The sequence below is a fragment of the Homalodisca vitripennis genome, chromosome 2, assembly GCF_021130785.1.
Source record: "Homalodisca vitripennis isolate AUS2020 chromosome 2, UT_GWSS_2.1, whole genome shotgun sequence".
In the NCBI taxonomy this organism is placed as follows: Eukaryota; Metazoa; Arthropoda; class Insecta; order Hemiptera; family Cicadellidae; genus Homalodisca; species Homalodisca vitripennis.
The window spans coordinates 10,025,831-10,039,731 of NC_060208.1; the positions used below are offsets into that span (position 1 = coordinate 10,025,831).

A 13,901-nucleotide genomic window follows, 5' to 3' on the forward strand; every position below is an offset into this window, starting at 1 on the left:
AAAATGTATAAATAATATCTTACAACAGTTTATGGAATAAACTAGCGAAAGTCTTAAAAAACGGGTCAGTTCCAAGATTAATGTGGTAGTTCCCGCATTGAAAAATTATAAAATTAGTATTTTTTTTATCCTGTCTTCAATCTTTTCATTTACTATAGTCTTATAATTCAGTTGTGGAATTTGAAGACACGTAATTCACCGTTCACTACTGTACGTTTCAGCTACGCAAAGCAAGTGCTTATGTCAATCCATCCCAAGACAAGGAAATGGAGAACACATTGCACATTAGATGGGTTAAAGATTGGATAACGAGTTGGGATTGACATATAAGAGTATGATGCAAGAGACAACACAAAAATTGATATGAAATTACATCAATCAACATCAATTGCTTCTGTAGAACTATATGCAATACACGAAGCTCTAAATAAGACAGGACTTCTCTAACGATACTCTCTGATTCTCAAGTAGCTCTGTAACCTGGAAAAGAAAAATGAACAATAGCTTCCCGTTTTAATAATTCATGAATTAATTACCAGTAAAAAACGATCAATGTTATTGTAGGTTCCGGTTTATCAAACGAATTAAAGTTTCTGATAAAATTGTTAAACAAGCTGGTAATGATATGATTTTTAGACAAAATATAAATAATTACAAACAATAGATGTATATAGTTAAATAAACAAATTGTTATGAGAAAGGCCAATGGTACATGCAAGTGCAATCGAATTAAACTATGATGCCTCGGATTTGAAAAAAAGTACTTTAAACATACACTTTCTATTTATACTATTCAGATTGAGATTTGGACACTTTTGCAATGCACCATGACTACATCACATTAAGCTATTGGATAGTCCCAATTGTAAAAAATGTTGGAGGGGGTTTGAGGAATCGAATGATAATATTATATTCAATCAGTATGCTGGTTATGTTGCGGAACATAAAACTATGTTTGAAAACTTGAGGAAAGAACCTTTTTGCAAATCCACCACATACTTTGTTTAAAGTTTGTTATTTACTACAGAAGGGTTGAAAGGATAACAGGACTTCGGACATTTGCCATTTTATATATCTTTTATAACCTATAACGATGGTAAATGCCTGAAATCCTGTTATCGTTTCCACCACATTTTTTACCCCTTCTTCAAACAAATCATTTTCATTTTTTTGTCATATATTGAAATTTCTTATAGACGCAAAAATAAAGATATTAATTGTTATATATAATATTAATGACCTTAAAATAAAATGCTTCTTAAAAAATCAAATACGGACTAAAAGTTAAGTGAAAATGTGGCAACTAACTAAAATCAATAATAAAAAATTATGGTTGCCTGTAAAGTCGGTTTTACGGGCGAAGATTTTACGTGACAACGTCTTTTTCTCGGTAGAATATTTATTGATATGAATATTATTAAACTGCACAATAGGAACAAGGAATTGAATGAAAATAAGAATTGCACAAATTTTAACTATAGAAATATATTTTGTTTACTAAAACATTGTACATAATTTGAAATTAATTAAAATTTGTTATTGTAAATGGTAAAGTTGAATAAAACATTTACTAAAATTGGAATTTGAAATTCTTGCTAAACACAGTTAAATTCTAACTCCGCGCGCGGTGATTGGTCGGTTTAGTTCGTTTGTTTGGTCGCACTGTTATGACAGGTTAGAGGTTATAATTTGTTATTTTAAATGTTTGACTAGCAATACGCGCTGTTTCTTCTCAATCGACTGAATTACGATTGATTGCAGAGTGATTTAAACTAATAATTTACTTAACACTATCAACATTTGTCAATAGTATGACATAAACCTATAAACTCAGTTTCTCAACTTTTGTGTCAATCTAACAATTAATCAATCAATCATAGTTTACGATAGTGAAATATCAGTGTACAATTATTTACCTTTATTGTTGTAGTTGTTGTAAATGACGAATCTAAGCACTCCACATTTTCACGAATAAACATAGTTATCTGCTTTATCCCGTGCGGCGGACCCACAGTTATCTCCCGTGCGGCGGACCCACTGGACGGGCATCGTAACGTTACCGGGCGTTACACTTTTTCATGAGTGACTCCGAGCCGCAACCTAATTTAAGACGTTGTCACGTCAAAATTTTTAACATGAAAGTTTTGTAGCTTCATGGTATCAATATTAAGCCAAAAAGATCAAAATAATACTTTTATGTGGAAAACATTATTTTAACTGTCCACTGTGTCAAAAATCTACCTTCTATAAAATGTTTACGGCTAAGGGAAGGAATAAAAAGAGGGAATTTATACAAAAATCGTCTTTCTACAATAAAAAATAAGTGGTCACTCAATAGTGATCAATTAATACTTTACGCACTATAAAATTAACAGGAATACATTTCTCATACACATTAGTACTAGATGTAGGAAAAATGTGTAAATAACATATGTATATTACATTACATAATACGTTTTGTTGTTTTATAAAATATATTTATTTATAAAATTAAGAAAATGCTAAAAAAAGATGTTTTTACATTTACAACTCATTCAGAAATTTATTGCTCACATTAACTATTTTATTTTATACTTTGATTTTAGATATACGCTGGTTTGTTTCTTCTATTTAAAAATAAGTATTACTTTATCTATATGGATAAATTAATGTTCAAATAAAGAATTATGATTATTTTGTATACACGCAACTTTATACTCAAAATCCACTGCCATCGATAAACAAAAGATTTTGAGTTGGTAGTTGAGATAACCAATTGGCCTTGTGGAGATTTAGAACAAAACGTAGCAGACGACGGCTTGACAAATCGTGATTTACCAAGTTTGCCGATAATTATTTGTCATATAAATTAATAAATTGTGCAGCAATAGTGTATTTTTCATTTTCGAGCGAAAAAGTACTTTATTCGTGAGATAAGGAAGTGATTGAATTAAACTTTTAGTTCCAAGAAGGTAAGATCAAAAACAGATTGTGTAACACGTAGTATGGATACATTTATTTAATTAATGATTTCAACATGTATTCAATATTATTGGTCCCTATATTTTAATTGAAGATGCCGGCAATAAAATACATCCGCCATATAGTTTGAAAAATCACTCAGAAATATTAATAGGATCTCCATGATGTATACTTAGTTGCATATTTATATGAGAAAAGAGAGGTAGCCCAACATAATGTGGCTGCATGTTCTGTTTTTTTATTGTAGTGGTTTGAATTACTATTGGATATATTGAAACACTACAGTTGTATTCTATTGGTTTGATCTGTGGCCGAATTTGTTCAGTGGTTTCTATTGAAATATTAAAAATAATGATTATTGTTTTGTTTTATTTTTTCAAAGGCAATAGCATACCATTTTACAATAGGCTATGAAAGAAATAGAGATGACCCCTAGGCTGTCAGAGTTAGCCTATTTCCCAATATTAAAATTTTGTAATATTCTGCAATTGTGTTCTTATGCTGAATAGTAAATATACAGTAGGCAGTAAGACATACATTTTATTCCCAATTTGGGGCATACAACAACTCCCCAAATGTTGCTCTTGCTCTTCAAATATTTACTACAACATGTAGCCTACTAATGTAGATTTTCTTGAAAACTCACCATACGTTTTTATTGTCCTATTTGCTTTGGTGGGGAGAGGGTTAGGAAAGACAGCAACATTTTAAACAAATGTTTTTTGTAACCATCTAATGCATTATAAATAGGCTACTTCTATTAAAAAATTAAAATAAATATATGTTTTTAAGTTAAAACGGGACATGTCTCAGCCACGTTGACAAATGAATCATGGGTAGACTATAATAAGCGGCCTAGGCTACACTCGTTATTTGGTTGTTTTAACGAATTGTTCAATGTTTTTATCAGAAGGCATAATTCAATATTACAATTGATTTAACGTAGCATATGATTTCACCATATTAAGTTACTTATAGCAGTTTAATGTAAACAATAAACAGCAAGAAGTAACTAATATTTTGAGACTAAAAATGGCAAATATGAGGAAAATATGTGAGATATTTGTCACAAGTGACGAGATTAGTTTAAGTGTCTTCAACATGTATGTTTGGCTCCTGGTAACCCATGGGGAGAATTCTTTCCTCCATTTCACGAAAGCTGTTACTCATTGCTATGAAGGTGGTCAAGTTATAAATATTGTAAGGTTTTTTTTGATCTGTAAGTCTAGACCTTAGTTGGTTTTGTAATGTTTTTTTTTTTTTTTTTTTTCCTTGGGGCGGCCTACTGCCATGCACTTGTTAGTGTTAAATTTATGTTTTTAAAATTGTAATAAACGAGATTCTTCTTGATACGGTAATTAATTTATTATAACTCTTATTTTGTACGATTTTTTCATATCGAAGTTGGATAATATATTGAACAATTCGACAAAATCAACCAAATAGCCTAACGAGTGTAGGCCACTTGTTAAAGTCTCCCCCGAATCATTGAACCAAATTATCAATTAAAGATACCTGAACTTAATACAAAAACATTCTAATCATAGTTATTTACAATTCATTATTGCTCAGCCTAACCATTTCAATAACAGTATTGTTTAAAATTAATGCAAATAAAGTAATTTATGTGGTATTTGTGTAATGAGCACAAGTACATTTGGCATTTGTGTTATAGCTGTTATACATATTAAATCCTTCAAAATAAGAAAAAGTAACTAAATGTTACACTGTTTTGTTTGTCACATGTAATAGATAGCCTACATGTAGCCTAAATGGTCTTTTCTTATTTTGGTATTATAGATAATAAAAAAAAAATAAAATGATGAATCAATTGTCGTGGTTGGTCACTTTGTATAAAATACAATTTTTAATCTAAAACTGTTGATAGATCACTATGAATGTTTATTTGGAGGAAATAACACTATCTTAATATCAATTTTAACACAGGGATATCATTTGGGCAGTCTTTGCATTAGATCAATCACTCAGCTAATAAGTAGGGATGTCATGTACCACCGGTGGTACACACAGTTATGTATAAATAGTAGGATGTATGTTATATAACCATTTCAGATTAATAAGCACATTTGCACATTTTTGATCGGCAATATTGTCGTCATTGTAATGACGTGTTTAATTTATGCTAAAATATTATATTATGAAGGTTGGTAACATTTCATTAGTGTATTGTACTTTTATGTAGCAAAAGATCAGAAATATTAAACCAGAACCTAATTAGTTTACTAGTTACTATAGTTGGCTTTTACTTAATATGAAAATTTTCAAATACTCAAAAGCTTCAGTTTTATTACTGAAGTATAGCAATGAAGGTGTGATAAGAGAGAGTGCTTGATACTTTTGTAATAGGCCTCTTAATAATTCTGGTGCATGTAGTGTATGTCTAAAGGTATAACAAAATAATTATAAGGCGCAAAATTTCAAAACTGAAAAAGATCTTTCAGTTGGTTAAACTGGAACTTAATTTCATTTAAAAAGTTGCTAGTTTTTTCACTGTAGCTGATAATGTTGTATTTATTAGCCTTTATGATAGTTTGATAATTTATTTTTTCCATTTTATTAGAACAAAAACATCCATAAAATGTTAAAATGTGTTTCAAACAGTAGGCTACGTTTAAACTCTTGTAGGCCTAGGCCTATGCCACAAAGGATTTCTCGGTACTTTGGGATTATACCGACCACACCCAGACATGAATCGTTATTTGACATTTTGCTTCTACTGATTACTAGATTAGCGTAAAACAATATTTCGTCAATATAAAACAGGAATTGTCTTATCGCAAACCCCTCCCCATCCTCAGACAGAGGTCAAAGTCGAGCGGTCTAGTAGATAACGTGATTGCAGAGTCGCGTCGCTTTGTTGTACTTCCGTGTTTTACCTCTACATTTCTCCAAACACAAAAATTCAACAAAAACAAACATTACCAAATTAAAACTAAACTCTTTATTGAAAAAACACTCAAAACTTGTTTTTATTCTTGATCACATTCCGCCACCCAAAATGCGAGTGCCTCCGGCCTTCCCAAAATCCGAAGGTGCTGCCGAAGCCCGCGCTGATGTCAACGAAAGAAAAACATCCCTCGAGATAGTACCTATCAGTAAAATATCAAATTCTAGAGGGGCTGATCAGAAATATAAATTGAATTGTAATGGAAAGGCAATTATGTACCGTGCAAATCATGTGATGCCGCGCGGCCTGCCGTAATCGGGATTCTCGAGAAAGATAAGATAACAGCGACAACAATACCGATCACAATACCTGGAAATGCTTGTAAGTTTGTAATTTTGTAATTACAGAGTTGCTTTTTCGTTCTATCATGTTTGTTTCTATAAATTTATATTTTTGTGTTCTTCATATTGGTGTGGTCGGTATAATCCCAAAGTACCGATTTCTCCAACTTACAATTTAATGGCTGGTAACCATTCACTTCTAAAGTATTTTCTCTGAACTTTAGATTATACCTATTTGACTCTGTTTCCTAAACTATAAACATATTTTCTATCCTAGTACTAATTTATGTTAATTTTAATAACTATATTGTTTAACAACTCTGTTAGATTAGCATTAAGTTCTTTACATTTCCAAAGGTTTAACCTACCCTGAGATGGAACTTTGGTACTTTCTGATTAAACGGAGGCCACATATTCATAGCACGCTGCGGCTGAAGTGGTTAGGTGATTTAGGTTTACTAACCTAACCTTATCTAAACTAACCTAACCTTTAGTATTTATTATGTAACTGCCCACCCAAAAGATGTGGGGATCAGCAACGTGGCGAAATAAATAAAAAACATCGGAGCACGGCTCTCTATCTTTTGATCCCTATCATGCTGAATACATGTGGCGCTCAGTGGCTGCCAACAACGCTTTCGTCACACTTATCACCGACATTGTCGAGTTTTTGAATACTCAAATATAAATGTTTGTTTATAATTTTGCAAAATACTTAATAAAGGTATAATTTTTGTGTTCATAATCAAATTTTACTTATATACCTACTTTTTTAATCATTAAACGGGTGGCCTCCGTTTAATCAGAAAGTACCAAACTTTTTAATAAAAATTACAAAATACTGAGGTATTAATGAGTATTTGTGTCAATTTGGATTCATCTGGTTTTGTCATTTTTATGTGTTTTGGTGTTTTGTGTTTTTTATTAGTCTGTAATAGTAAGTATTATTAAACAATGTATTTTGTTTTCTCAAGATTGTTTTATTGTTTCAATAGCATATATGGTATTTGCTATACAATGTAGTATAAAATACTCTAAACTAGGCCTACGCTGTAGACAATTTATTTGAGCATATTCCAAGTAAAATATTTGTAATTAATTCATTAAGTTATCATAAACAATGTTTCCTACGGATGTTGTATTTATCTTATATTTTGGCTGAAGGTTCTCTATCGGACCATCAAAAATATCAAACAACTATAAACGTTTTATTAAAACAATTAGTGTGAAACGCATTATTCATATCTGATTTTATCTACAATATATTATTAAATAACAACATCAAAAGAAATAAAGTTACATAACGAAACATTCATATGAATCAAACAGATTTAAATTCCAGTTGTTTTCCAAGGTACAGTACGCGCGCTGAAGGTTCGGCTCCGAGTCAACCGAGCGGACTATGGCGGGGGACGGGTGGATTGCCCGATATAACAACTGTTCTGCAGACATCCGCCAATGTTTGGCCCGCTGCAGTCTGAATATTTATTGTCCCTGTTATCAGTATTCTTTATACATCAGTGTTTCGTATTCATTCATCTGTCATAAAATTAGTGTATAAACAATACACCCCAAAACACTTTCTATTCGAATATAATACAATGAAATTCAACATAATATCATTAAAGTTTAAACTTTTAGTTTATCACAGATCACCACTATGGCCTAAAGTGTTTTTTTTTTTTTCAGAAATAAACTATTGCAAAGTGATTCAATGTTAAACTTTCAAATGGTATTGCCGTGTTGCATTTACGTGAATGGGCCATAAACTGTAGGGCAGCGGTGTCGGTGATACATTCCACTTCAGACTAAGTTACGGCTAACCTAAACTATGTATCTGAAAAAAGTTAAATCTAAAATTAACTTCAGTTCATTCAGAAAAACTTTCCCGCTGGTGAAAGTTTCCTGACCAAATAAAAATATCCTCACATACAAACTTTTTTGTATCACAATTTTGGCACAGTTAATTTAAAAATATATTTTATTGAAGAAAAGTAATAAAACATTGAAACTTAATACATCCATTAGCATTGGCATAAACAGGAAAATAGATCTGCGAAGTTTCAGAATTTTATTTGTACAGGAAGTTGGTCTAACCATAAGTTGATTGTCGAGCGAGAATTAAACATTGCCGTCCGTGACGGATCATTGGAGAGTCAATGTTTTTATTTGGTTAGTAGGGCAACGACAGGGCCGAACCTTCAGCGCGCGTACTGTACAATTCTTCTCAGGTTAAGGAAATAGAAATGGGGTATTTGTATAATAATACATACTTTCTGTTTTGATTGTTTTTAATAATTTCCTAAGGTTTAGATAAAAGTTTGGTGTATCTTAAATTTTCACCTTCATATGTTCTCCTTACATACATCTCATTTTGCTACTTTCGGTACCAAATCTTGCTTTTAAGGTCATGAAAATGTAGCTTTACCATTGTAAAAACAAGTTCATAAATATATCGTTAATTAAATACATGATTTTAATAGACATTATTAGTATTTTTGCCCAATAAATAGAATGTAAACAAATATAAAGTTAAAATTGTCAAATTTTTTTTGTGCAGTGTGTTAAAATTTATATTATTTATTTATGTTTTAGTATCAATGGTAGATATATACGTGGGCTGTCCAGAAAGTAACTGGCGTTTTGACATGACATGGCAATGGACGGGACTAGCACTGCTAGCTAGAGTGTTCACACTCGTTATACAATCAGCCGTGGTAGATTGAGCATCGTGACTATCGTACTTTGTATACAGTGGAGTGTTTAAAATATGAGCTCAGCAATTGAAATCTTACCAGTTGTGAAGTGTGATCAGAGATATGGTTTTGAATCATAACTTTCTTGCTGAGTTTTCCCGGCGCTTGTTTTGTACACATAACGCAGCTATGGTGGGAAGGGTTGATTCAATGCAAATCTTGAGTTAAGATCCAGTTCACCTTCCTCTTATGTGCAGTACTCTTCCTCTTTCATTTTGAGCTTCTTCGTTTTTCGTCGCCGACTGTTTTTGGATTCCTTCAGACGAACATGACTTCAGATTTCAGGAGTCAAGTCTGCAACAGCATCAAATTCCAGATGCAGCAAGTAAGAGGAAGCTGAACTGGAGCTGAACCCAACATTTGCTTGTTTTGTATCACGCGTCTTAAGTATCTGAGTGTTTGGCAATACTTCTCTGAATTGACAGTTGGCCATAATTAAGAAAATCAATGAGAATCACTCCCTGAGCATCCCAAAACCAGTAGCCATGATGTTTTGTACTAACATGGTTGCAGACATTTCCTCAGTTTCTCAGTAGCGTGTGTCCCCATTACATCGACTGCCATTTTTTTTTACAGTGACGTGCTTTGCCCAAGCCTCGTCACCGATTATGACACGATCAATGACTTGGTTTCAACTTTGGTCGTAGTCTTCCAAAAATGTCAGTGCTGCAGGAAGTCTATTTTTTGTGTTCTTACATTAGGATTTTTGGAACTCCCCAGCACAAAATTTGTTGTAACCAAGTTCACCAACCACAATTTCATAAACTAAACTTCATGAAATTTGAGAGAAATGTTCTGAGAGTTCCATAATCGTGAAATGATGATTGTTACGGAATGTTTAGTTGATTTTCTCCACCAATTCTTCACCCACAAGACTAGGCCTACCACTGCGATTGGTTATTATGAACACTGGTTCGTCCATTTTTAAAATCAATGCACCATTGTCTCACTCGGCTTTGATCCATTTCATTATTCCTCGACTACAAACATCACAAATCTGACGATAAATTTCAATGGGTTTCCGATTTTTTGCCAAAAACAACCTTATCACAGATCAAACTTCACAACTGGCCAGATTTTCAATTGCAGTGCTTTTTTTAACACTCCACTGTATACAAAGTACGATAGTCACAATGCACAATCTACTATAGCTGGTTGCGTACTGAGTAGATTGAGGGTAGGACGAACCAGTGTTCATAATAACCAATCGCAGTGGTAGGCCTAGTCTTGTGGAGTGAAGAATTGGTGGAGAAAATCAACTAAACATTCCGTAACAATCATCATTTCACGAATATAATTTATGGAATATAATTAACCAGGAAAGAAAGTCTCGTACCTCAAACATGCAGCTAGACACTCATCGTCAACAGGGAAACCATCTCTTCACCAACAGAAATAGCAAATCATCTCAATGAATTTTTTGCAACCACAGCTGAAAGAACACTCATGAACAGTACGCAGAATAACAAGCACACGAAAACAATAACCAAGACACCTCAAAATGCAATTTGTACTTCTATAAAACAAACTGTGATGAAATTGGCAAAATTATCAATGGACTAAAACAAAGTCCTCAGCAGGAGAAGATGATTTTTCATCAAAATTGGTTAAATATTGCAAAAAATGAAATTCTCATCCCACTAACAAATTTAATTAATAAATCTCTTTCCCAAGGAATATTTCCAAATTGTTTAAATACTTCAAAAATATATTCTAAATATAAAGACGGCCAAACGAATGAACCATGCAACTACCGCCCCATTTCACTAATATCAACCTTCTCAAAGATTCTAGAACGTGTCATCTTGAAAAGACTTCTAGGCCACCTGAATCAAAATGAACTTCTTACTCCAAGACAGCATGGCTTCAAGAAGAATAAATCAACAACCACAGCAATAAACTCAGCTAGTTGAATCTATTATCGACAAACTAGAAGAAGGTTGTATAGCCACAAGTATCTTCCTAGACTTCAGTAAGGCCTTTGACTGCCTAGAGCATGGCTTAGTAATTGAAAAACTCAGATCATTAGGAATTGAAGACAAAGAGGCAGGACTGGTTCAAGAGCTACTTGAGCAACAGGAAACAACTCGTAGAGCTTACATCATCAAGCAACGGAATAATTCACACAAAATAAAGTCGGAACTTGTTACCAGTAACAAGAGGCGTACCTCAAGGATCTGTGCTTGGTCCAGTGCTTTACACTCTTTTGACAAATGACTTCCCACAATATCTGGAGAAATACTGCAAGGTTGTGATGTATGCTGATGACACTGCCCTTATTATTACTGAGAAAGACAAAGAACAACTTGACATCAATTCGTATATAGCTTTTGATATGGCAAAGCAATACTGCCATATCAATGATCTGGTACTAAATGAGAAGAAAACACAGCAGCTAATTTTCACTGCCTCCCGAAACCATCACAGGGGTCTCCCAGAGCTAGAGGTAACAACATCAACAAAATACCTAGGTCTGACTCTAGACAACAAACTATCCTGGGAGCCTCATGTGGATAAACTCTGCAAAAAACTTAGCTCCTGCCTTTATGTAGTACGACGAAATTAAACAAATTAGCAATATAGATATGGGTAAATCAGCCTACCATTCTCTCTTTGAGTCCCACCTTAGATATGGATTAATTGTATGGGGAAGTACAACAGCAACAAATTTACAAAGAGTATTTAGTAATACAAAAGAGAAACCATCAGAAGCTCTTACTGGACTGAGACACGAGACAGTTGCAGGGAAAGCCTTCAGAGAACTGAGGATTTTAACAGTAGTAGCTCTTTATATAATTGATACTATTTTGCACTCTGTAACAACTGGACAGACTAGAACTGGAGACCATCACAGCTACAACACAAGAAATAGACACCACTTTGCTCTTGAAACACACCACCTAAGTTTATATGAGAGGAAACCATCATACAAAGGAGCAATCTATTTCAACATTCTACCAGACTCACTGAAGAAAAACACCAGCCAAACACCTGAAGAACTCACTCAAAAGTTGGTTTCTCCAGCAACCCTTCTACACTATTCAAGAGTTCATAAAACTGGAAATCAATTGCATCATGAACTGATATTTTTAATTTTATGTTCTGTATGTCCTTTATTGTATTGACAAAAAATTCTAAAACTCAACGTTTATGAATAAAGAATATTGTCTATTGTCTATTGTCTATTGAGTGTAGGAACACTCTGACACAAGATGGCGGCACTAGTCCACCCATTGCCGCATCACGTTAAAACGTCTTGTTACTTTCTTGACAGTACTTGTAAATAATATACGGTAGTTTTATTTTTTGTTCACTTGTTATGGTAGCCCAATATGGAACTGCAGCTTTTTACTTTAAGTTTGTTGAATACAACAATACTTTTTATGTCAAGATAATGGCCTTGTTATATGTGCTTTTAAATGAATAAACTATTTTTATTCTACAGCAAAAATTATTGTAGTATACATATTTTTATTGCTGCCAATGGGTCCACTGTAGCATTATGAAAATGTTGTTTCTTCCTAACTTCCAATATATAACTTATATTGTATTTTTAATCTAATTCGCATACAAAAAAGTCATAATATAAATTTTACCACTGTCTATGAAATTCTGATTTTTTTCATTTGATTTTATCTCCAATTCCTTCAAAGAACAATTCCACATATAGGTTAAATAAATATCAAGAATATTAGTTCATACTACTAAAAAAAATTTCAAAATATTTTTAAGTAACAGAATTTAGCAGTTATGCACTTTCTACATATTATTACATGTTTATTTATTTGATTTCCAATTTATTTTAGGACAAATAACTTTATGGTCACCGGAAATCAAGTGAATTACATTAAGTATGGTAATAAATGTGATACTACCTTGTAGGTCTACATGGATATACCTAGGCTATTCTATTTATTTAAGAAAACTGATGGTGATCTACTGTTACAATAGACACTTGATAATCTAAAAGACCGACACATTATAATCCGACAAAGCCTTGGTGGCAATATCTGTAATGAGTGCGAGATATGCTATACACTAGACTGGGAGTGAGTTTGCCGATGGATTGTTTGTATGGCCTCTATGTACACCCAATCTGTTGCCATACATTCTTTACCATTGCAGCTTCATACAGGATCGTGTATCTTCATCTGCTATGACCTGACTAAAGAAATAGGATGGAAGCAGTGTCAGATATACTGATCGAGGTATGGGAAGAATTTACCTACTGACTGGACGTATGCTGTGTTATAATGTTGCTGACATGTAACAATTGTGGGAAGAATAAAAACTGATTAACAGTTGCTCTTAAGATCCACAGTAACAGACAGTCACACAAAGAGTGCAGATGGATCGGTCAAATTAATCAAATGATCAACACCTACAATAATAGAACAATTCACTTGGTCCATTAATGTATTGTGTTTGGTTGCATTGTAGCTTTTGGTGCTGATGTTGTCTTTTGCTTGCAGGATGTGGCAGTCATCAGGATATCCGCAGCAAGGTTGATATAATTTTGTTGTCGATGTAAACTGATCAATTTTAATTTTTAATCTACTAACTTTGGTTCTAGTTTTTGTTAATGTACTTCTTGCGGCTTAATGTTTGTTTGCTTGTCTAAAAAAAGTTGCTTTCATTTTTGTTAATTTTTATTTGTTGATTATGCTGCTGCTTTTTTGCAATGTTGATTATTTATAATAGTTGGATAATGTTTTAGCCCTCTTAAGTGGCTGTCATTTCATCCAGAAATGATTGTACGATTTTGTTTTTCTTGCTAAGCTTTATTTATTTATTTTCTTAAAATACAGATGATATTTCCCTTCAGTGGAAATATATCTTTGCAATCCAGATTTACCTACAGTACTTTTTTTGCCCCAATCACACTCTATTTTTTCGAGCTTATTCACAAATTTGGAGTGGCCGGCTCTGAACACT

The 13,901-nt window shown here is 33.0% G+C and overlaps 1 protein-coding gene across 3 annotated transcripts in view; it reads left to right on the forward strand.

Annotated features, from left to right (window-relative positions):
- Positions 1 to 2,755: 2,755 nt before the first annotated feature.
- Positions 2,756 to 13,901, forward strand: part of LOC124353533 (protein lifeguard 1-like) — a 91,518-nt gene continuing 80,372 nt past the window's right edge. For 2 of the 3 annotated variants that reach the window (XM_046803411.1, XM_046803410.1), the window contains exons 1-2: positions 2,756 to 2,951; positions 13,439 to 13,470. In XM_046803411.1, the coding sequence (XP_046659367.1) occupies positions 13,440 to 13,470 (31 nt within the window). In that variant the 5' untranslated portion in view covers positions 2,756 to 2,951; position 13,439. The remainder of the gene's footprint in view (positions 2,952 to 13,438; positions 13,471 to 13,901) is intronic. The other variant, XM_046803414.1, reaches the window with a different exon arrangement.